Source organism: Myotis brandtii, unplaced genomic scaffold (genome assembly GCF_000412655.1).
Source record: "Myotis brandtii unplaced genomic scaffold, ASM41265v1 scaffold466, whole genome shotgun sequence".
Taxonomy (NCBI): Eukaryota; Metazoa; Chordata; class Mammalia; order Chiroptera; family Vespertilionidae; genus Myotis; species Myotis brandtii.
The window spans coordinates 2959366-2985211 of NW_005367809.1; the positions used below are offsets into that span (position 1 = coordinate 2959366).

The 25846-nt window shown below is 44.8% G+C and overlaps 1 protein-coding gene across 2 annotated transcripts in view; it reads right to left on the reverse strand.

The window, feature by feature from the left end:
* Positions 1 to 25846, reverse strand: part of IMMP2L (inner mitochondrial membrane peptidase subunit 2) — a 488390-nt gene that overhangs the window by 142250 nt on the left and 320294 nt on the right. For both annotated transcript variants that reach the window (XM_014547169.1, XM_005875617.2), the window contains one exon: positions 12895 to 12960. In XM_014547169.1, the coding sequence (XP_014402655.1) occupies positions 12895 to 12960 (66 nt within the window). The remainder of the gene's footprint in view (positions 1 to 12894; positions 12961 to 25846) is intronic.

A 25846-nucleotide genomic window follows, 5' to 3' on the forward strand; every position in this document is an offset into this window, starting at 1 on the left:
AGTGGCGGGCCCGGCATTGGCATCTGTTCCTTCCACACCCCACCCAGTGACTGTCACCTCCTCTCCCTACCCTGCCGGGGCCTTCGAGCCCTGGGCTGGGATGGGGAACTGGGGTGGGTGGCAGCAGACGTGGCCCCTTTCCCAAGGGGGCCAAGGGCTGGCTCCCTCCTCAGGGCCGGCGGCCAACCTCCCGCACCCCATCCCTCTCCCCCGGCCAACAGGCCCCAATTGGCCTGCGGTCCCTCTCCCATCCCTCCCCACAGCCGGCAGGCCCTGATCGGCTTGGCCCTGATCGCCGGCCCGGCCTACAGACCACACCCGTGCTCAAATTTGTGCACCAGGCCTCTATTATGTATATAAGTTAGATAGAGAGATAGATACCACAAATATCTGAAATGACAAGAACTAAAGGGCAAACAGATGTGATGAATCCTCCCATAGTACACTTTTACATGTAAGATTTTTAAAATAATAATACAAAATCCATTCAGGCGTCAGCTAATGCAGTTAATTTTGTGCTATCCCGACTCCACAGCTTTCTCCCCAGCAAGCAGACCTGACCACTGTGCAGGGACGTATCCTGTGTATTTTTAGGCCCTTCCAATAACCAATCCCTGGAAAGAGAGTCACTAAGTTAGCCCCTCTCCCCACCGTTGTGCTGTTTGTGTGCTGAATATGCACATCGATGCAAGAGCCAAAATCAACTCATTTTCTCCAGAAGAGCACTAGGAGAGACTTTGCTAAAGTGTATTTTTGTAGAAAATATGTACTTCCTATTCCCGAGGGAGGGTTGCACATGCCCATTGCTGTCAGTCTTGCCACCTGCCTTGTCTTGGCCAACGCCAGGAGAGGGGAAATTATATGAGCTCCTTCCAAATCAAAGCTGTAAGACCCGCCCGTGGCCCCACCAGGCTTGCTCTCCTTCTCCCTGTGGCTATTACTCCCCCGCCAGCCTGAGCCCGAGAGGTAAGTGATGGAGTGGAGGCTCCTGTACCCCATCCGCACCCACAGCAGAGTGGGGGGCACGCTCCATGGGGTGTGGGGGCAGCTGGTTATCAGAGGAGTCAGCCTGGCTGACTGAGGCAGGGCCATTGCAAACTGTTCTGCAATCGACAGGCGTGTTCTCATCCCGCTGCTGTGCAGGGACAGCCCGGCAGCATTTTTCTGCTGAGAGAGCAAAGGAAACAGAGGCTGAGGCTGGTGTTCCTCACCCCGGGCTTTCCTGAATGTTCAGCGACGTGAAACACTGCCGCTCAGCCCACTAGAGAGCGTGCGCTTTTTAAGATAAGGAGTCGGGGTTGATACAACTGGTCTGCGTTGAACTATTTCCAGAACAAACAGAAACATCTCCCAGAGTGGTGTTCGGAACGAAGTTTTATAAATATGCGGAGCTCTCTGCAGTCATCACCTTGGACAGCTCCACGCTGAGCAATGCTCTAGGTCCCATGAGGGGCTGCGCTAGAGGCTGGGCTCCAGAAAGGAGAGCTGCCCTTGAGCCCAGGGACCTCGGAGAGGCCTGCACCGGGGCTCCGGCACAGCTGGACACCTGGGGGTTACGAAAGCACTGGGGATACCGAGGAGACGCCCCGACTGACCCCTCCGGGGGAAGGACATGGGTGCTGAATGGGTGGGGATGAAGAAGCGCCTGCCACGCTCAGGATGACACAGAGCAGATATAGGAAAACATGGAGGAGTCTGAAAATCTGGAACAGTGTGTCTCTAGCCCACAGTGAGTGCTGTGCGTGTGCATGGGTGTAGCCAGGAGGGGGCAGGGGAAGAAGGTGAACATGAAAAGCTGCCCCCCCGGGAGAGAGTGAGCATAGGACCGCAGGGGCCCAAAGGGGCTAATCCAGCCACAGGAGGTTTGAATCTTTGGTTTACACACACACACATTTGTGTGCATGTGTATGTATATATCTATACATATAATACGCGTCTGTGTATATTGTGTGTGTGAGAGAGAGAGAAAGGAAGAGGAGGAGGGGGAGGAGGAGGGGAAAGAGGAGGGGAAAGAGGAGGAAGGGAGGGAGGGGGGAGGAGGAGGAAGAGGGGGAGGGGAGGAGGAGGAGGGGGAATAACGGGGGAACCAAGGGGAGGCGAGATATTCTTTCCTGAGGGTAAAACCCTACAATATTAAAGGAAAGATAGTGGGAAATCTCCCTCACACCCTGACCTTCCAGCCCTCTCATTCCCTCTCTAAGGGCACACGTCACCCCCTTACTCCTTACTCAGCACTTCCACCAGTTCAGGTGGCAGAGTGTGGGAGAGAAGTCCCAGAAATGACTGGGGTGCGACAGTGGTGGGTGGCCAGGATCTGACAGCAGGCACGCTCCTATACAAGAGTGAGTGTGTGTGTGAGTGTGCGTGTGTGTGATCTGAGAGCACGCACGCTCCTATACAAGAGTGTGAGTGTGTGTGTGTGTGATCTGAGAGCACGCACACTCCTATACAAGAGTGTGAGTGTGTGTGTGAGTGTGCGTGTGTGATCTGAGAGCACACATACTCCTGTACAAGAGTGTGTGTGTGTGTGGGTGATCTGAGAGCACACATACTCCTATACAAGAGTGTGAGTGTGTGTGTGAGTGTGTGTGTGCGCGCGCGTGTGCACACACATCTCCCCTTTTCCTCTGCGTTGCTCCCGAGTGTTTGATTCTATGGATGCATCACATGTCCTCACTACACTGAGGCGCCATTAGAGGGTTCTGGTCTTTGTCTGCTGCACACAATGCTGCAGGGAACCCGGTATTCCTCCCACCAGGACATTCCTAGAGACGGAAGCGCTGAGGAGGAGTCGGCCAAGCACAGGCACAGGGAACAGGGCTAAAGGAAGGTGCTCCCTGTGGCAGCAGCTGGAGGTGAGCAGGTGCCCAGCAGCCAGGACCCGGCAGCTCAGTGTGGCTGAGACCCCGGTGCTCCTGAGGGCGAGGTGCCATCAGAGTAATGCTGTGTACACGTTCCTCCTGGCTCCATGCAGTGGCATGTTCATATAGCAGCTGGAAATGTGGAAAGCGAAACTTTCCTGTAAGTTTCATTATCACATTTTCCTTGACTTCCTCCACTTTATTGCTAGGGATGTTGCAAGTTTTAATTTTGAAAGAAAGCATTCGTTTTGGAAAGTCCTGTGAGATGATCAGAGCTCAGGAACATTATAAAGTCAGGAGTCATTTCAATTTCCACCGTGCAGAAAGCATTTTCCTGATTTCAATGATAGTTGGGTTAGATTTACAATCAGGTTTGATTTACATAATCCCCCAAAGACAGCCTCAGAAATCCATTAACGGTCACCTTACTTTCCCATACAGATGCTAAATCCAAAGCCATTCATTCATTTCCTCTTCCATTATCCAATTCCAGGCTTTTGTAAAATGTACTGCTTATGACACTTTCATCTCAAATAGAAAATCTTTCAGCTGGGCTTTCTCTCCTACGGAACTCCATCCCACGATGTATCACTTGCTCCTCTTCATGTTACAGTGAAAGATTAAACAGGCATTTCCTTTCTGATGTGTGTAACATTGAAATCCAGACTCCAGAAATGTTCCCGGGAAATACCCACACGCCCAGAGGGGCAGCGGTGAGGGCCTGTGTGTACCTCCGCTGCTCCTGCTCGGGCTGCACAGCACAGTCCGCTCTCACAGCTCAGGGAGCAGAATTTATTTGTGTAATAAGCAGAGACATCTCCTTGGTTCCCAGGTGTCCAGTTGCAGAAGCCTGAAGCTAATGACCTGCTGCTACTCATCACACCCCAAGTACACAACTTCCATCACACAAAACACAACCCAAACACACAACATCCATCACACAGAACACAACCCCCACACCCCAAATACACAACTTCCATCACACAGAACACAACCCAAACACACAACTTCCATCACACAGAACACAACCCCCACACCCCAAATACACAACTTCCATCACACAGAACACAACCCCACACCCCAAATATACAACTTCCATCACACAGAACACAACCCCCACACCTCAAATACACAACTTCCATCACACAGAACACAACCCCCACACCCCAAATACACAACTTCCATCACACAGAACACAACCCCCACACCCCAAATACACAACTTCCATCACACAGAACACAACCCCCACACCCCAAATACACAACTTCCATCACACAGAACACAACCCCCACACCCCAAATACACAACTTCCATCACACAGAACACAACCCCCACACCCCAAATACACAACTTCCATCACACAGAACACAACCCCCACACCCCAAATACACAACTTCCATCACACAGAACACAACCCCCACACCCCAAATACACAACTTCCATCACACAGAACACAACCCCCACACCCCAAATACACAACTTCCATCACACAGAACACAACCCCCACACCCCAAATACACAACTTCCATCACACAGAACACAACCCCCACACCCCAAATACACAACTTCCATCACACAGAACACAACCCCCACACCCCAAATACACAACTTCCATCACACAGAACACAACCCCCACACCCCAAATACACAACTTCCATCACACAGAACACAACCCCCACACCCCAAATACACAACTTCCATCACACAGAACACAACCCCCACACCCCAAATACACAACTTCCATCACACAGAACACAACCCCCACACCCCAAATACACAACTTCCATCACACAGAACACAACCCCCACACCCCAAATACACAACTTCCATCACACAGAACACAACCCCCACACCCCAAATACACAACTTCCATCACACAGAACACAACCCCCACACCCCAAATACACAACTTCCATCACACAGAACACAACCCCCACACCCCAAATACACAACTTCCATCAGAACATAACCTTCACACCCCAAATACACAGCCTCCATCACATAGAACACAACCTTCACACCCCAAATACACAGCCTCCATCACACAGAACACAACCTTCACACCCTAAATACACAGCCTCCATCACACAGAACACAACCTTCATACCCTAAATACACGACTTCCATCAGTTTCCTCTTTTGAAAGAAAATAACAACTGTCAGCCCTTACTAATGAAAAATATTAATTATTTTCATTCAAATTCTCATTTGAATCACAATTACAAGGATGATCAATCTCAAAATCTTATTAGTTCTGCTAGCATAAACCATTTAGAAGCTCATGCAGGTTCATTGTGCAGGGAGAAAAAACTAGCATGACAGGTTTTTTTAAATGAACAATTTACAATGAATACTGTTGTCAACAAACATTTTCCAATGTTGCAAAACTGCAAATACAGACTTTAGTGTCAAAACCAACATTTTAAATATGGGAATAATTGCTGCAGGTGCCTAAGATACTAATATGTACATAGGTATCTGTCAGAATAGGTTAGATTACATGTGAATACTTTCCATAACAAAATGAAGTGAGCAACTAAATTGCTTTAGAAAAACATATACCCGCTATAGGATATTAGTTCCTTCTTCTCTGTACTACTGGCTTGTGAGAGACCCGTCGGGAGCCGAAAACCAGGACTACAGGCTTTATTAGGGGAAAGACCTGCCGGGCTGTCTCGCAAGAGAACAGCAACCCGTGCAGAGGTGAGCACCTCTTCTGAGGGGAGGGATGGGAAGGAATGGGGGCTTAGTGTACGCAGCACGCACTGATTGGTGGCTTAATGTATGGTCCATAAAGGAACAAGGGCTCAGGGCCGTGGTCGGCAAACCGCAGCTCGTGAGCCACATGCAGCTCTTTGGCCCCTTGAGTGTGGCTCTTCCACAAAATACCACGTGCGGGCGCGCACCTACAGTGCGATTGGAACTTCGTGGCCCATGTGCAGAAGTCGGTATTTTGTGGAAGAGCCACACTGAAGGGGCCAAAGAGCCGCATGTGGCTCGCGGGCCGCTGTTTGCTGAGCCACAGTTTGCAGACCACTGGATTTGGCAGGTGTTGATTGGTGGTTCAATGTATAGTCCATATAAGGTACATGGTTAGTCACTCAGGTATTTCTGGGCTGCAGGTTACGTCATACTCCACCCACCAGCTGGGGGAAGGGAGGATCTCTCAGTTTGGTCCAACACAAGCAGGCGGAGCTAAAAAATTCAGCCACAAGATAACTGGAAGGAAGTCTGAGGCCTGGGTGATGAGCGGAGCTCAAGCAGCGTGGGGTGGGTGGTATTCGGAGTTTCCCCAAGTGCAGGGCTATCCCTTTTGTATTAAGAAGAAACCATCGGGCAATGAAAGTTATTCTGCTCTTTATGGGCCTCGCGGGGGCTCCCCAGTGAGCACGTGCCACAGGGTGTGATAGCTCTTCCCGTCCAGCTCAAGACTAAGGTCTTCACTGTCCAGACGCACCCACGTGGCTTCTAGCTGCTCAGCCAAGGTCTCGCTTGGAGCAGCAGCTCGGTATTGCCCTCCCCACTGCCTCTGCTTCAGCCAGGACATAGCCAGAGAGCCCTCGGCCCTGAGGCTAAGTCCTCTCTCCCCTGTAAACTACTGGCCAGGACGAGAAGGGAGTTCGGTAGTCCCCACTGACTCCACGGTAAGGGAATAAGAGTAGATAATACAGACCGAGGATTGGCAAACCACGGGCCGTGAGCAAAATCTAGTACTAACACTGACCTGTGATTTTTAAGTAAATGAGAGCATGCATTTACCAGCTGCTTTCATCTGACCTGAGTACCTTTGACAGAGACAGAGCGGCCTGCAAAGCCACGCTGTGTGTCATCAGCTGCTGCAGACCGCAGCAGGGACCGACATCAGAAAGAACCACGCGAGGAGCATCTCATTGGGGTAACTGTGCAGGAGGAAGCAGTCAGGACCCCAAAGACACGGGAGCCCGCGTGGGAGCACGTGCATGGCAGGTTTTAAGAGAGAATAACCAAGAGCTTCCACGCATATATGCATAACCCATGGACACAGGCGACAGTGTGGTGAAGGCTGGGGGGAGGGGGCGGGAACTGGGCAGAGAGGGCCAATAGGGGGAAAATGGGAGACATCTGTAATACTCTCAATAATAAAGATTAAACATGTTTTTAAATAAAGAAATTAAATAAAAAGTGTTTTCCTTCCAACTTTAGGGTTCATAAAATACGACCTATGTCTTAACTGAGCAGTATAACCAAATCATTTCAATGAGAACCCAAACAATCGGTACTCTAAAGTGGGCAGGGCATTCTGCTAAGCGCTGGGCTGGCCCTGTGCTCACCAAGGTATGTCCGTTACTTCACGTAGGAAATTAGTTAGCACTGCACTAAACGTTGATGGTGTGCTGAAGTTTACAAAGAGCTGGTACATATATTATTTTTCCTAATTTTGTCTTTCAAAGAACCCTGAAAATAGAGAAATTGGAAAAGAAAAAAATACTCAGAGTGCTCCAGATCACACAGCGTATAAAGACCAGAGCAGAGACTAAACCTCTTATCATCTTGCTCCAAGGGGAACACTCTATCATGCCATTTTCCTTAGCCATCTAAAAAAAGCTATACAAAAATTTTTTATAAAACTCTAAAAGCATCCACAGCTAATTAAATTAATGCTTTAAACACACCTGCTCCCTGCAAGAAATTCTCACTCCAAACATATTAAAAGAGAAACTGTGGTCAATTTTAAGTTTAAACAAGGTCAACTAAAATCACACAGAAATAGAAGCGCTATCTGCTCCTTCATTATTTAGTAATTATTCAGGTTAGAAAGACTCCTGAATCTTCCCAACATGTTTTTTGAGTTTAGTTAAAACGGTATTTTAAGACAACCTTTTCAGTGTCCTACCGCGATAATTATACTTATGTCTTTTCAAAATATTTGACAGATGTGCATGACTGTGAGCAGAGAAAAAAATAAAAACCAATATTTAGTTCAAAGGAACATCGAAAGTTAGCATTTCTCATACTTTTACTCGGAGTTCACAACTTCAGAAAGTTATGCGACTCAGACATGTGATTAAGGCAGCAGCCAAAATACCACTACACCAGCCCGCCCCACGCGTGACGCTCCCGCTGGGAATGGACCCCAAGGAGCTCCGCACGTGGTCTGTCGGGGCTGCGGCTCACGCAGAACTGAAGAGTTTAGCCCCAAAGCCAGCCAAGAAGACAGAAAAGGAGCTTAGCCAAAGGCTTCACAGTTACAAACAATACTGCCTTTCATTTAATTATTTTTTAAAAATGTTTCTATTGATTTCAGAGAGAGGAAGGGAGAGGGAGAGGGAGAGGGAGAGGGAGAGAGAGGGAAACAACAATGATGAGAGAGAATCATCGATCTGCTGCCTCCTACTGGGGATCGAACCTGCAACCCATGCATGTGCCCTGACCAGGAATCAAAGCGTAACCTCCTGGTTCCCTGGTTCATGGGTAAGGCTCAACCACTGAGCCACACCGGTGGGGCAGAATGACCCCTTTAGAGAGAAGCAAGGAGGCATGGACCAGAGAGCCCTGCTGGGGCCCCCCTACAGAGTTTTTTTCCTAATGAAGCTAAGCCAATGGGTTTCCTGCCTGAAGCGTCCCAGTTGTTTCGGCCCATGGACTGCCGAGAGAGGGCATGACGGTTCTAACACTTCCTCGCAGATATAGTGAGTTTAAATGAGAATATTACATAACGGAGACATTGTTTTAATATTCATTCTCACGCTCTTGCCTTCAGTTTCCTATAGATGGTTTTGTCTCAGTATCATAGCCACCCGACAGTACCTCCAGGGTACCTTTGTGTATGTTTCCCTGGGACTGTTACTTAGTATTTCGGCACTAAATAAGCAATTCTGGACTTGCCATATTTTCAAACACCTGCCTAGTGGACCAGTTAGCAATACCTGCATAACTTACACATTGGGAAACATAAATCCTTACAGATATATCTCAAGTATGTGTTAGTTTTTTTTGTGTGTGGAATATTCAAAGAAAAAACTGCCATTCGGTAAATATGTTTCAATCCTCTTGGTCTCCTACTCTGACACATCCATTAGAAGTCCCCCCGCCCCCCGACACCCTGGCACCCTGGGGCCCTCTCCTTTTCACGTCGGGTGCTCCAGGACTGTGTGATTGTCCACACTGAGCCATGCTGTCCTGGTTAAGGGGAGGCTGTAGATTTTCTTCTCATCTCAAATGTCAACCCGGAAGTTCTTTCCGCCCCAGCCCCCCGCCCACCTCAGGTGGACCGATGCTCCTCTACCTGAGCCCCAGGGGCTGCTGGCACACCCACCGTGGCTGGGCTTCGGTGCTGTTCCATTTCTTGGTCACCTGTCCTGTTTCTCCACCCGACTGTAAGCTCCAAAGACAAGAACTATCTGCAGCTTGTCATGCTTATAATCCCGGATCCAGCACAGTGGTCTAGTACATAGTAAACACTCAATATATAATAATTAAGTCACGGTAATGACTAACAATGAAATCTGATATTTACTGGAAACATACTTATAGGCTAGGCACCATGCTAACCAAATTATACCCATTACTTCATGGAACTCTCAAGAAAACTCTGTGGAGAATGTGCTATGATAATTTGCATTTTCCAAGTGAGGAAAACTAGGTTGAGAGGGTGAAGTAATTTGGTAAAGTAACATTCCACGTGGCAAAGCTGGGATCCGCATCAGGGCGGTCTGGATTCATAGTCGGTGCTCATGACCTGGACGACCACACCGACTGAGGAAGTGAATTATGTGCATGAATGAATGAATGAATATGGAAGATTCATGTATCTAAAGCGGAATCCCATTCATGAGACAGGTAGGCTAAGGTAGAAAGTGAAACAAAAGAAGCCGCTGGGGGGCGGGGGGAGACACGCACAGTCACAGGCGTCACCATTATTGGAAAGAGCAGCTCCACCTCAATGGCTCGGGGATCCCAGCACCGGCTGCATCTCCCGAGTCACAGTGTACGCACTGCGTCGGGGGCAGTGCCTCTGGAAACCTCCCCACATCACTCCGTTTATGACAGGAATAATTTGGACTTTAAAAAAATTGAGATTAACATTTATTTCTGCATATAAATTCAGGGTGACTATCTCTCTGATGTTTAGTAAGAAATACCTACTGCTAAGACGGACAGTTTTATTAGCAATTCCATTTTTATTCACTGCTATAACAGTAGAGTGATAAGTAATCACCTATGACTACATAAAAGGAATATTTGCAAAAAGGCATGGGTTCCCTACCCATCTGTAATTATTTAGTGAAAAATAATTGTTGTTCTTTAGCAAGAAGCAGCTAAGGATGCCCAGACAATATTAATAATTTCTCTGATTGACAGCACAGGGAAATGGATGCTTTTTCACAAAAGCCTCTTAGTTGGTGTAACTACACCGTGGGACAGACCCTGGGCGCTTTATGTCACTGCTCCGGCCCTTACTAAGTGACAGCACTGGCCAGGCCTTAAATACTCAACAGGAAGCGCCATGCCACGTGCTTCGGAAAAACGCAGGGTTCACATGAAACCAGGCTGAAGGGCCTCAGAGACTCCTGCCAACCTCCGCCCCAGTCCCCGCCAGCCAAGGCCAGCGCACAAACAGCCACAGGTCCTCCGAGCCATCACTGTCCGCTCCCATCGGCGTCCGTGGTCTAGAACGTTCTCTGCACCAATCTTTTCCAAGGCCCGGGACACACATTTGCATTCTGTCCTTCCCTCTAGGACAGCATACACTCCTAGCTCCTGCCCTGCCCGATGCCCTACGTCAGTCACGGCCTCCACACAGCCCCGCAGACACCGGCTTCCGGCCTCACAGCCCCTGCAGCGAGCCTGACAGGGAGGCTACTCAACAAGCATCGTTCCCGTCATATTGGGAAAAGCTCAATTCGGTTCTATTTTTCTTCACGTAAAGCTTCATCTGCCGGAACATAATGTGATCCAAGTATCTGTGATTGGCTAATATTGATTTCCATATCTTCAACAGCACATTTAAAACCAACAGCTTTAAAAGGTTTAATTTCTAGTGATTCGATGGATTGTTTTTTGCTAATACAAGGGAGTGATTTTCAATAAATTAGGGTGTTTTGGCATTTTACAAGATAGCCGCTGGACTTTAAGGACCCTCACTTGACCAGTCCCCGAGGAGAGGAGCGCCTGAGGCTCTGCCTGTGGCCCAGCCATGTCCACGCCTGTGAGGGGAGTCCTCCCCGTGCCCCCGGCCATGTCCACGCCTGTGAGGGGAGTCCTCCCCGCGCCCCGGCCATGTCCACGCCTGTGAGGGGAGTCCTCCCCGCGCCCCGGCCATGTCCACGCCTGTGAGGGGAGTCCTCCCCGCGCCCCGGCCATGTCCACGCCTGTGAGGGGAGTCCTCCCCGCGCCCCGGCCATGTCCACGCCTGTGAGGGGAGTCCTCCCCGCGCCCCGGCCATGTCCACGCCTGTGAGGGGAGTCCTCCCCGCGCCCCGGCCATGTCCACGCCTGTGAGGGGAGTCCTCCCCGCGCCCCGGCCATGCCCACAAGGCGATGCCTATGCCGTGAGCAGGGCGCGCTTCTCTGAAATGCTGGTGCTCCTCCACCTACTCCCCCGCCCCGTGGGGCCAGCAGGCGGTTCTGGTTTCCAGAACCCCTTCTCGGAGCTCTCCTGCACCAGGAGGGCCACAGGAAGTGATTTATAAAGTGGGTCACGTCTCCCTGGTGGGTTACCCTTTGCAGCAGGCTGACCTGGCCGCCCCAAGTCTGTGAACTATTCAGATCAGCCCTCTCCACTCTAAAGCATTTCCTCTTTTCGGCGATATATTACGGGGTTCCCCTGCAAAGGCGAAACGCTGTCTTCACTAAGGTCGCCAAGGACACGGGAGCCCAGATCGCCAGTGCCCTCAGAGTGGGTTTCACCAGGTGAGAGGGGACAGGGCCTGGCAAACCCGTGAGGCAGAAGTACAGGCGTCCCGGCGACAAGTACCAGCGCCCCCGAATGCTGATGGTGCGTCACTCACATGGAGGGGTGCACTTTGGGACTTTGTCTGCTTTCCTAAAACAGTGCTTCTCTACATATGAGTCATAGCAGATTTATAAGAAAAAGCAAATAACCATGAAAAACATTTTGGTGAAACTAATGGGTCCGTGTAAATATCTCTTTCATTTGCTTTTTTTTTTTCTTTCTCCAATCTTTATTCTGGCTAATGTTTTAAATTGAATGTATTTGGATGCATCGATTATTGCTGTTTGTGCTATAGATAAGCACACACATTGGGCCTCTGCTCCCAAACCCACCAACGTTCATTTTACTGCGGCTCCTTAATCTGTACGGTCACCAACACGGATGCTTTAGGACCCGGCTTTTTGAAAAGACAGGATTGGAACACTTTCTGAATATAGTTTCCTGAGCGTTTGGACGCCCACACTCTGACATTGTGCACACCTGGCTACACTTATTTAAAGTAAGAACCAAATGCGATGTGTCACACCCATCAACTTACTTGTTGACTCTCAAACGTTGTTCTGCATTTAGCAGCAAGTTGAATAAATAAGACATCACTACACATTGTTACCACACCCGATGGCGAGCTGTTTTCTAAAGCTACTATTTTGTGAGTGATTCAGAACTTGTTTCATATCTTTTCCCATGTCCTCCCTATCTCCATTATAACAAAAGCCCCCGCTTAGTCTCTGTATTTGCTTCTAAAATAATAAAATGTTCTTAAATGTTTCTAAAATGAACCTTGACATCATCATCTAAAACAATCATGATAATTCTAATATCTTAAGACAATGATCTCATGATCATTTTAGAAAACATGGTTAATGTGAGTTTCATGGCTGTGTATTTCTCCCATGCCTCCCAGGTAAAGGACAGTAATATGACCAGTACGTTTGTGTCTGTCTTACATCCCGAAATGGTTGAATGGGCCACCTCATCTGGAATGTCTCCAAAGCTTTGGTCCTCTTTGACATGTACTTCCCATGTAATGTGGTTTCACACTCAACAAAAATGTAGCTATTTATAACTTTAACTCATACCGACAGTTTTCAGTACTTACTTTATAATATCTCCTTCAAGGGCAATCACTCTCTTGATGATCTTCTGTCCTGGGTTTTTAGGGGACCTAGAATAAGATAAGGTTATATGATCAGTTATGGCTCTGTTGCTTTAAGAACACAAAAAGAAATTCAACCACAACATAGGCTACATTAAAGGCATTACAGAATCCTGAATCCTGAATCCATGCCCTTGATCCTACTTCGGTCCCAAGTGAGATGGAGTGACTATCTAAGTGATTCTCTGGAGGGGAAGTCATGCTGAAATTTCACCAAAATTAAAGAAAAGATGGATAAAGAATTTCATTACGAAAGCTAAGTTCCTGAAGGAAAGGGGACTCATGCATAAAAAAAAAATATGATCAGACATTTCTGTATTTCAATGTCTTCATTCCGTTTACAGTTAACAGAGGATTCTGATTTAAATCCTCAAGAAAACATGGAGGATGGGAGGTATTTTTTGAGAAAAATAAGGAATTAGAAATTCTCTTAAACTATATTTAGGTTTAGGCACTTAAAGATTATGTCATTCAGAGTGCTAAAACAAGGCTACTGACAGCTCAAAGAAATGGCTAGGGTCTGATATGCTTAACACAGACATCATTTATTTAAGCTGTGACCAATAGCTTATGGTAAATAATTACTTGAAGTAACAGCCTTTATCGAAATGAATACCCCTCCCTCTCTTCCTGCCTCCTTCCCTCTCTCCCCTCCCCTTCACTCTATCTGTGGTCTCTCTCATTCTGGGGGAAGCTGTGCCCAGCAGCCCTTCCCAAGGGCATAAGTGAGGTCTGCTAACCATCACGTGAAGGGACTTGGAGGTACATCCCTCAGCCCCAGTCAAGTCCTCAGGGTGCAGCTTGGCTATAGCTTCACTTTCACCCGATGAGAGACCTGAGCCAGGCACCCCACCCGCTCAGCTGGCTCTGGCTTCCTGATCCTGAGAAAATGTGTGAGCCCCGCCAGCGTGGCTCAGTGGTTGAGTGTTGCCCTATGAACCAGGTCAGGGTTCGGTTCCCATTCCGGGTACATGCCCGGGTTGCAGGCTTGATCCCTAGTAGAGGGCGTACAGGAGGCAGCCAGTCAATGATTCTCTCTCATCATTGATGTTTCTATCTCTCTCTCTCTCTCCCTTCCTTTCTGAAATCAATAAAAATCTATTTAAAATATATATGATATGTGAGATAAGGTTTGTTTTAAGCTGCTAAGGTTGGTGGGATCATCTGTTACATGGCAATGGGTAACTCAATCTTAATACGTCCCATTTCCTACCAATAAGACTTAAAGCCTCTTGACTGAATGGGCCTGTTTCATGTAAATGATCATTGAATATGTATTTGAAAATCAGGGATAAAAATATTTCCAGCCCAGCCAGTGTGGCTCAGTGGTTGAGCATCTACTCATGAACCAGGAGGTCGCCAGTGGTTCTATTCCTGGTCAGGGCACATGCCTGGGTTTCAGGCTTGATCCCCAGTGTGAGGCATGGAGGAGGCAGCACATCAATGTTTCTATCTCTCTGCCCCTCTCCCTTCCTGTCTCTAAAAAAAAAAATCAATAAAAAATATTTTAAAAAATATTTTCAGTTCGTGTCATTTGAATTGAATATTTTTTGAAAAAAATGTAAATGCACAAAAACTAAAACTAAAAAGGTTAAATATATTCAAATTGTAATACTTCATCAAAGGAAACAAAAAGTGTCAATAAGAGTAGTGATTTACGTTACATCTTGCAGAGAAAATGAAGTCGCCTCAACCATTTGCATCGACTTGTGACAATTCGTCTCACAATTTTTCACTACATTTATTTTTTATTTTAAAAGCAAATTTGATCAGAGTGTTTGACTGAACTCTCCTCTTCACTGAATTGACTACACATTGTATTCCTATACATGTAATGTCACTCATGTACAGCTAGAGTGAGGGCGCTCTCCGGATGAGAGAAGACATGTCCTCTGAACTGGGCTGTTTTTAGAAAGTTCCCTCCCATGTGTCTCCATAGACAACCAGAAACCTATGATATTCAACCTCAGTGATCACCAAAAAATTCATATTAAAACAATGGAGTATTTATATTTTCCTATTATATTGACAAAGAAATAATAATAACAATACAGTTTGTTGTTGAGGATTTAGGGACATGGCTAATCTGAATATAAAGTGTATGGTGCCTAAATGCCTTTCTGTAAGTATGTCAAGATTTTATATTCTTTTTAACATACCAATTACACGTTTTGGAATCTATCCAAATGAAATGATTATGAACTTATACATAATTTCATCTACTTGGATGTCATCTGTTTTAAAAAATAAAATAAATTAATTCAACAAGAATAGCTTGGTTAACTAAATTATAGTCCATCCACATAATATTTCCAAGTCATTAAAAATGATGTTATAAAAAATGTTAATGATGTGGAAAAATCAACCGGATGTACAGATCGAAAATGCAAGTGAGATTATCTGATGTGTACCGCGACTTCACCTCTGTCGTTGGAGGGAATGTACCTGCAGTTGCACTGGGAAAAATCAGGAAGGTCCTAGAACAAAAGGAAGCGGGGGCTAAGAGGGGGCTGCCTGCATTTGGGTTCAGTCCTGAGAAGCCCCTTAGCAGGTGACAACTGTTGGTGTCATGTGACATTCCCTGAGAAGAAACCTCCCAGGGAGGGGTGAGACCTGAACTAATGACCAGTTCCCCCACTGAATGTTGGTGCGATATTGATGCTCATGAAACCACAGGAAAAGCAAGCCTTATCGGCATAAAACAATATTCTATGCCAGTGGTTCTCAACCTTCCTAATGCCGCAACCCTTTAATACAGTTCCTCATGTTGTGGTGACCCCCAACGATAAAATTATTTTCGTTGCTACTTCGTAACTGTAATTTTGCTACTGTTATGAATCGTAATGTAAATATCTGATATGCAGGATATATTTTCATTGTTACAAATTGAACATAATTAACGCATAGTGATTAATCACAAAAACAATATGTAATTATATATGTGTTTTCCGATGGTCTTAGGCGACCCCTGTGAAAGGGTCGTTCGACCCCCAAAGGGGTCGCGACCCACAGGTTGAGAACCGCTGTTCTATGCCAACAGTCTGTAAGCTTTTGAGATACTTGAAAACTAGTTTAGATTTCTAAATTAATCTATATTTTAAGATCACGAAGAAGCAAAATAGAATATGCAAAGTGAGCTATCTATATAATTAAAGTCTTATGAATTACTACTCAGATATATCTATAAATTTTAATGTAATATTAAACTCGGATCTAATCAAATGATTCAAAATGAAAAGAAGCTATTACTAACATTAATCCCATTACTGCTCAAAAATCTGTACTTTAATCATTAGGCTGCTGGATGCGGTACTTTGAAATCCGTGGAAGTGACATGGAAATTGTTGCGGATTTACATTGGGAGAGTCCCGGCCACTTGCAGATCCCAGGACGTGAAGAATAACAAGTGAAGGATTTCACTGTACTGTAGGGACATAGCGCATCCCTGCCCCATGATACCAACATTTGCATTTACATTTGTCATTTGAGTGTTTCCGGAGTGAACATTGTTTCGCAGCATTTATTTCTGGAGCCTGGGTTTTAACTGTTCTGTTTCCTGCGGATGATTTAATTAGGCGGGAGCTCTGGGAGGCTTGGGCAGAGGCCTGGGGTGGTCTCCGCACGGCAGGACTCAGTTTGATTTGGCAGAATTTGTCTCTAACGAGCGTAGTTGTGGGGAGGGAACAGTCCAGCATAGGTGTAAGATTTATGATACTTAATATTCTTCTTTTTTAAAAAAAACATATATATTTTATTTCAGAGAGGAAGGGAGAGGGAGATAGAAACATCAATGATGAGAGAGAATCATTGATCAGCTGCCTCCTGCACGCCCCCTGTGGGGAACCAAGCCCAAAACCCAGGCACGCGTCCTGACCTGGAATTGAACTGTGACCTCCTGTTTCATAGGTCGACTCTCAACCGCTGAGCCACACCAGCCAAGTATTCTTCTTAAATTTCACTCCCTACCTCGATGGAAATGTTGCCATTTTTATCCTGTGACAGGCCCAATAGAGTCATGTCTTTGGTCTAAGCACTCTCTCTAGGTGAAATTCCACATGGAAACTAGCATGATTTCTCTAAAGTGCTCAATCTCCACTGAACATTGACAATGGAGGTTAGAAGTGTAATACGGCCCGTGATGCTCTAACCCCACTGAGCTGGTTAGATTGGAAAGCACAGAACCTGTGTTTTGCGGGAGAGTTCTTAGGCCCCAACAACTCCGCACAATTGGCTCCCCTGAAAATGTCAACTTGATGCCCCCGATAGCAGACCGAGTAGTCTCCAAACATTCTCTCCAGAAATAAAACCCGTGAGGCTGGGGATGTGCAATCCACCTGCCACAGCTCCCCTCTGGGAACGGCAGTGTCACCCGCTCAGTGTGAGCGCCATGTCCACAGCGCTGCTGCGAAGGCATCCAAAACCTTTCCCAGGCATTTCATCTCCCGCAGTTCATACTGCGATACATGCTACCATGATAGTTGATCAACACTTTCAACTAAAAAACACGAAGATGAAAGGACATGCCTAACTCCTGTTCTTAAAGGAACCCGTTTATCTCTAGGTCTCCCAGCAGGCCCTTCCTCCCCCAGTACATGGCATCATCTGCTTGCCTGGCCGGGCCCAGCCGTTCCCCCCGGCTGGCCACTGGCACACGGATGCCCCTGTCCAATTCTCTATAGCGCAATCCAAGACCTATCCCTGGTCTTTCCCAATTCTTTTGTCCAAAAATTTTCTCCGATACCACCCTGTATATTTTGGACACTCATGCGTCTCAGATACCATCTTCCAATTAGAACATATGCCAGTTTGCTTTGGGCCCTCTGTTTTCAGCACAGTTATTTCCCGTTACATTGCTTTGTGTTAGACAAAGGAGGAAAACTTCCTGAACACCCATCTTTTACTATTACAGTCCCCTAAGTGCTTATAATTCTAGGCTAGAGATTTAACTGCAATGTTCAGAGGAGTTCTATGAGCAAGAAGTAGCTAATTCAAGTATTTCTGGAAAAGTCATACCTCCTTTTGATGAACTTTTAATACTCAAAAGTCTATATACTCATAGCTACACTAATCTAATTAGACAATCAATATCCTACTGTAGAATTATTGCACATGCTTTAACAGATTTAAAAGAAAAGACCAGGACGTGAAGCACAGAACAGAAAGTAAGGGGAATGACCACACTTGAATCTCTTCAAGTATCTTTCAAACTACATCAGCACCCTTCTAAATTAAAAGCACATTTTAATTAGTTCCCAACAATCCATTCTAATCACTTCCAAGGCAAAGACTCAGCTGTTTGGAATGCAGACTGTATCACTGCTGTGGCCATGTGTACTTGACCTCCTCCTGTTAACAAAGACACTCAATTAATTATTTGCTGTTTTGAATGGCTATTTCGTTTCCCCTCCACCTTCCTTTAAGTGCTGAAAGGCTCAGCCACTTTATCACCTTAACCTTAGCTTTGGAGAATGCAGTTTCTCAAGTGCCACCTAAATAACCATCTGGATCCAGAAAGCTAGTTTCCAGGACCCTGTGCTGGAGGCAGCTGAAGTGGCGCACTGACCCGGTGCCATGGCACCTTCCAGGAGAGCCTCTTCCTTTCCGCTGCAGCTTCGGTGCCCAGTGGTCCCTTGAGGATGCAGACACACGTGAGCACAGCTACAGTGACACACTGGCTTCATTAGAAATCTTGCCAAATGCAAAAAAGTAAAGCTTTCAGTGTAAATTGCAGGTATGTCCATGAATAGTGCATTGGTTTTTCCTATGGAGCTTCAGTGTTTCCACCTACTTTTAGTTTCATTAAGCCTGGTTGTATAGAGTCATATTACACCTAAAACACCAAACCAGAACAAGAAAATAACTTTGAGGTCAAAGTGAAAATGGGTTTTGAAGGTATGGTAGAAGCAGTGAAGGTCTGGTTGTGAAAAGCTAGCCACAAAGCCGAAAGGTAGAGTCTGGAATGCATTGTGAATCTTCTTATTTCTCTTGAATTCTTAGAGCATTGATATCACGTGACATTGTAGAAGTTTCCATCTGCTTCCTGTGGGAAGTTTATTTATAGACTATTCCTGTCTCCACGAGGAGACATACATGTGAAAGCAGTGAGTGTCTTAACCTTCTCATTGCACCCAGTCCTATTTCAGTCACTGGTGCTTAAACAACGAATGAGTATTTAATGATCATTAGATCATGAGAAACACACCAATATACCGCAACTAGGTAGCTCGTATACGAAGAATCATAGGCTATTTGTTCTTCTGTGTCCAGCCTATTTCACTTAGCGTGATGTCCTCAAGGTTATCCCACGTTGTTGCACGTGTCTGAGTTCCCTTCCTTAATTCTCTTTTTCATGACTGGTATTAGTCATTGTTTCATGAATATCCAAAATGATGTATCAGCCTGGTAGCAATCACTCGGTATATTTCTTAGACTCTAATTTAAAAACATCAATGGGAACTTGGAAAAACATATAACTTCTCAGTTCTTTCCAAGAGAACGTCCTTGAAAACCAGCACAACCAGAAATCCAAAGCCCTGGAGATGCTCAGAATGAGCCCCAGAGAGGTGACCAGTGAGACATCTGTTCATTTTTCAGTCTCACATTCATTGTCTCAGTGTTTTCTCCTTAGTATAATAGCTATGCCACTTACTAGTACATTTTCTAGGCATTTATTCTGAGTAATTTAAAATGCTCAAACTAATTTAATTAGGGCATTTTAAATATTTTTAAAAAGTGAAATATTGGGTATATTTTACAATAATAAAGGTATACCGTAGACAAATGAATATTTTCCCCAAAGCACAAATCAGATTGTTAGAACTGAGACCAGCACTGGGGGTATCAGATTCTCCATCTATTACTCAGAAACTGTATTATAATTTCTCATGGTGGCCATTATTATTTGCAGTGGGATTTCAGTTTAAAAACCAATATATAAAATGTGTAAGTAACACCAAAGAGAAATTAATGGTGGCAGCCTCACACTATTTTTATTCTTTCTAAAAAGTTGTTTATCCATGGTAAATTTTGATATGAGATAAACAAATCTCACTATTATCAACAGAAACACATCCTATTTAAAATAAGGTTATCATCTACACTAAGTATTCCATATATTCATGTGAGAAAGAAGAAAATTCGTTAATCCCAGTTTGAATAGATTAACGTTTATACAAAGTCCACAGAGAACACTCCTGACTCTTTGATGTCAAAATACCTTGATAGATCTAAGAAATATATCAAAAACACAAAGCCCTCTGTTAAAAAAAAGAAAAATCCAAAATTTTGCTAAATCCAAAACATTTTCTTTTAACATTTGTGTGACTTTGCAAAAAACAATTAGAAATATATAAATATAATTTTTAAATGATAATTCTTAATAGCAATTTAAATTAATAATTAATGAAAAGATCCATAGAGGAATTTAAGGAAGTTTGCTGCTATTTATAATTTTTTTAAATTAAATGTACTGGGGTGACATTGGCTAATTGAATTAGTATATAGGCTTGGACTGTACAAATCTATGATATATCATCTGTATATTCCATGGTGTGTTTCCCATCCAAAGTCAAATCTCCTCCCGTGATTATTGATATTTTGAAGGTCAATACTTGGTATTACATTTAGAGATGGTCATGAATTGGGTCAACCATTTGGTCTAATAAGTTATTCCTCTTGAGCTTCATAAGAGGCAAAGACATAGGTACAATATGGATATCTATATCCATCCGCAGAGCATATGCTAATGTCTCGGTGGCGCATGGACCACGCTGTCTGCCTATCACTGCACATGTCTCCAAAGACTTCCCGGGTGCTTTGGGCTTCTTACTACTTGTTTTTTTGTTGTTGTTGTTTTCTTTTTCAAAATCACCCTTGTTCCCATCATCCAGGAATAACTTCTAGGAACATTTTGGTAATTACCTTTTCTTCTTTTTAAAAATCTCTATACATACTTATTTTTTAAAAAATGAAATAGTATACAATGTTTTCTAACCTGCTTTTCTCAAAATTTAATAGTTTGTTAAAGCAAGTTTTTCTCCAGTTCTTAACTCCTCAAAGAATGAGAAGTTGCAGGGCACCTAACACAAATTAAAAGTGAAAGATTTGTGATTATCTCATTAATTCTATCAATACTGGTGGTCAATGAGATACTAACCCAAATTAGGGCTTTGAGAGAATTGAATTATTGGGTTTGGCAGCAGTCACACTGTTAAAATTATGTGGGTAATTAACAATTCTTGCCTACAGTTAGGTCTATATTTGGCAAATCAAACCAATTGGTCATGCTTTCTACACCACTGAGGAAAACCTTGCTATGCTTACTATTAAGACTGGGCCTGCCAAAATCAACAATTATAACTACTCTCCCGGGGCACCGCAAAATGTTTAAAGTAAACATTGAGGGTGTCTTACTACCTTTTCACTAACTTTTAGCCCCACATCCGGTCCTCTGCCGCTTCGGCCGCCTCCCTTGTGCCTGCTCGGTGGAGACAGCACCACCCAGAAAAGCACCTGCCACTTGTCACATAGGGGAGTCCCAACAACTGTGCTCAGTGTCCGGAGTAAAAGTACCTTCTCTTACCCGTTGTTCTCTTGTTTCTTGGAAAAAGAAATGGGGAACTAAATAAATACAGGGGAATTAATTAAAGAACAGATAGAGGGGCATTGAAGGTCAAACACACATAACAAGATCTTTCCCAAAGACATTTTTTTTTCCCCAAGAAAGTGTATGAATACATGCATAACCCATGGACACAGACAATGGGGTGGTGAAGGCCTGGGGCAGGAGGGGGTGGGCTAGAAGAGGTCAATGCGGGGAGGAAGGAGACATATGTAATAATTTCAACAAAAAAGATTTTTTTTTTTGAAAAATCAAAGGCATTTTTAATGTCCCAGTGAGGATTGGTCATGGATCACTGTGCACAGTTGTTAATACTTGCCTCTGACTTCGGGTTCTACTAGAAAACCTGAAGCAACACGGTGGTTCTCCCTGCGTATTTGCCACAGTTTTGAAAATATCACAGATCCATTTGAGCTACTTCCTCCAAAAGCTAGACCCCAGTGCGTCACTGAGGCAAAGGTACAAAACAGAATCAGGTACACGTCCCCATGAAGAAGCCACAGATGTGGAACTCCCTATCCGGGGTGACATGCTAGCCCTCACTGGATCGCGAGTTACTCAAAGTCAAGTACTTTTAGCTGAGTTCTGACTGCATGCGCGCTTATGTAAGGGGGAGTGATACACAGAACATCACAATTTGCACCTCTGTCAGCCGCCTCAGTAGACAATCCTAGGGCCACATAGACATGAAGACCTAGCCACTCTCTGATCCCTGAAGGGGGTCCCCCAGGGTCAAAACTGAAGCAAATTTGTGGGCTCCAGGAATTATCGAAAAAGAGCTGCTGTGACTGGGCAGGTCGGCTCTGTGAAAACTAATGTGCATTTGAAAAGACATGATGTAGGATTTTTGCAATTTACGTCTTTTGTGGAAATGGTAGTTTTTCTCACCTAATTTGAAAAGTCATATAATAGCACCAGTAACTATGATCCCATAATACCCCCAAATAAACATCCATAGATTAAAAGTCATTAACTCTAACCTCCTGACATCCTCCCCTCTCCATTTAGGACGCTAGCTTTAAAGTTATTCTTATCATCATTAAACATCACACATTCATAATTTTGATTCTGTTTAGAAGCATGCAATTATCAGTCAATAAATCCGCGTTGAAGTGAAAACATCTGATGAATTCCACATGAATAATTTTGTTTTATTTTAAAATATAAATAAATTGACCAATTCTGCCAACACAGAAGCTTTTTACAGTTATTCCACCTGAAACAAACAAACAAAAAAACAACTAAATACTGAGAGGAACTGAAGGAAGCAAATGACTTGACCCTGGATTTCAAGGAAGCCTAAGAGCCTCATTGTCAAGGTAAAGACACATCAACAAATCTTTGACCTCCTTTCTAAAAAGAATGGTTGATACAATCTTTTTTTATTGAATTTACTTTGTGACATTGGTTATGCTAAGTGACATAAGCCACTCAGAGAAAAACAAGTACCACTGACTTCACTCCTATGCAGAATCCAATGGACAAAATAAACTGACAAACAAAATAGAAACAGACTGATAAAGAGAATAGACTGACAAATACCATAGGGGAGGCAGAAGAGGGCCTGGGTGAAAGGTGAAGAGATTAAAACTGATAAATAGAGAACAGGCTGACAGCTGTCTGAGGGGAGGGGGGCTGCGGGGCTGGGGGAAAGAGGTGGAGAGATTAAGAAAAGAAAAAACTCATGGACACAGACAGCAGTTGGCAGATTGATCATAAACATGACTTTTTTGCAGTAAACTTAAAAATTTTCTCAAAGTTGATTTCAGAAATTGCTGCCTCCACATACTGTTCCCTTTCCCATCTTCATTTAGAAATTTAATTACCAGAATCTAGAGGTGCAACACTCCCCCAAAGTCACGTAAGAAAGGCTTTGCATAGCGACCACTGCAATCTCGCTCAGTCCTCCAGGCATAATTAACACTTATTGGATTCTACCTCTGTTTTGCTCAAATTGTATAAAGGACTAGAGCTGAAATGCAAAGTATGAAAGGAGGGTTACGATAAAGCCCTGGCCAGGCAGCAGAGAGGCAGGCTGTCCAGCCGCCTAGGATGGGAGTGGATACTGGTTGAGCATCCGTCCTCCTAAGGACCCAGGCCTGTGCGCATCCAGGCAGCACCAAGGGGAGAACTGGGGAAGTGCTATCCTCCCTGTTGTTTAGTTCGTCACTAAGAGTTTAGTATTTAAACCTTGTAGTGTTTTTATTTTTCTTTTCTTTATTGATTAAGGTATTACATATGTGTCCTAGTCCCCCCCTTACCCCCACCCCTGCTCATGCCCTCACCCCCCTGGTGTCTGTGTCCATTGCTTAGGCTTAGATGCATGCATACAAGGCCTTTGGTTGATCTCTCTCCCTTACCCCCACCCTCCTCTACCTTCCGAGGCTGGATAGTCTGATTGATGCTTCTCTGTCTCTGGATCTGTTTTTGCTCATGAGTTCATGTTGTTCATTAGATTCCACAAATGAGTGAGATCATGTGATATTTATCTTTCTTTGACTGGCTTATTTCGCTTAGCATAATGCTCTCCAGGTCCATCCACGCTATTGCAAATGGTAGGAGTTCCTTCCTTTTTACCGAAACGAAGTATTCCATTGTGCAGATGTACCACAGTTTTTTAATCCACTCATCTGCTGATGAGCACTTAGGCTGTTTCCAAATCTTAGCTATTGTAAATTGTGCTACTATGAACATAGGGGTACACAGTGGCTGCACCAGTCTGCATTCCCACCAGCAGTGCATGAAGGTTCCTTGTTCTCTGCATCCTCGCCAGCACTTGTCATTTGTTGATTGTTGATGATAGCCATTCTGATAGGTGTGAGATGGTACCTCACTGTCATTTTGATTTGCATCTCTGGGATGATTAGTGACTTTGAGCATGTTTTCATATGTCTCTTGGCCTTCCTTATGTCCTCTTTTATAGTGTTTTTTAAAATATATTTTTGTTGATTTCAGAGACAATGGGAGAGGGAGAGGGAGATAGAAACATCAATGATAAGAGAGACGATTGATCGGCTGCCTCCTGCACACCCCACACTGGGGTTTGAGCCAGCAACCCGGGCATGTGCCCTGACTGGGAATCGAACTGTGACCTCCTGGTTCATAGGTAGATGTTCAACCACTGAGCCACACCAGCTGGGCTATAAATCCCTCTGAAATAGCAAAAAAAAAAAAAACAAACAAAAAAAAAACCTTAACCCAAATGGCAATAGCAGAGTAAGAAAAATACACATCAAACCAGCATCAAAAATGTCCCTTTTCAAGATGACTCCTTCAGTTTTCTATCTACCTCTAGTACATGGGCAGGTAATAAACTAAGCTGGAACAGTAGAAGGATCAGAGGCATTGGGGTCAGACCAACTGGCTTGGATTTCTGCCTTAAAAAGCTCCCTTTCCTCTGCTACTTTCCCAATAGAAGCCTTTATTATCCTGTGGCTGGGTTACCGAATACACAGAACCAACCTCCCTGAGGCCGGTGCCTTTCTGCACATGGCCACCCTGCTGTCCAGACTGGCTTCTAGAAACATAAGCCTGGACTTCATTTCCTCTTGAAAACCTCTGTCGGTCTCCAGTCATGTGACATACAGGAAGCTAGACCCACAAGACCGGACCCGACTGTCCTGGGTGATTCACTCCTAACAACGGCACATTCTGGCCAAGAATGAACCCGTTCAGACGTGCCACCTTTTTAACAGCACATTTTTATGCTCCTTCTTTTTTCTCTCCTGGAAAGGAAAAGTTTGTACTTTTCATGCAAAAAGAGGAAAATGCATGTGTTATAATTAAAAGTAAATTTCATAAGTGACAGTGGATTAGTATACATTCTATGACCTGTTTACATAATACTGATATTTCGAACCACATCATTTAGGATGGTCCATGCAGAGTCCACAAAAGATTAGTGAATGAGAATGCTCCGCACATAGCATTATGCAGATGTTAAGGCCCCGACAAAGCCTCTCAGGGGTCGAGAGAGGCCAGGCCGCGTCCATCGTAGGAGCTTCTCAGCATATTAACAACAGAGAAGGGCCAACACCTGACTCCTTAGAGTGCGGCTTGTTCTAAATGTTTATGTGTAACAGGTCAACATAGTCAACACTGAAAATCGCAATACAGCCTCATTGTGTTACAACATAATTCAGGTTTGCCCTCATCACACTGAATATTCTATAACTTCCTAAAGGCGACATGGCCCCGCTGGTGTGGTGTGGCTCAGTGGTTGAGCGTCGACCCATGAACCAAGAGGTCACGGTTCCATTCCCGGTCTGGGCACAT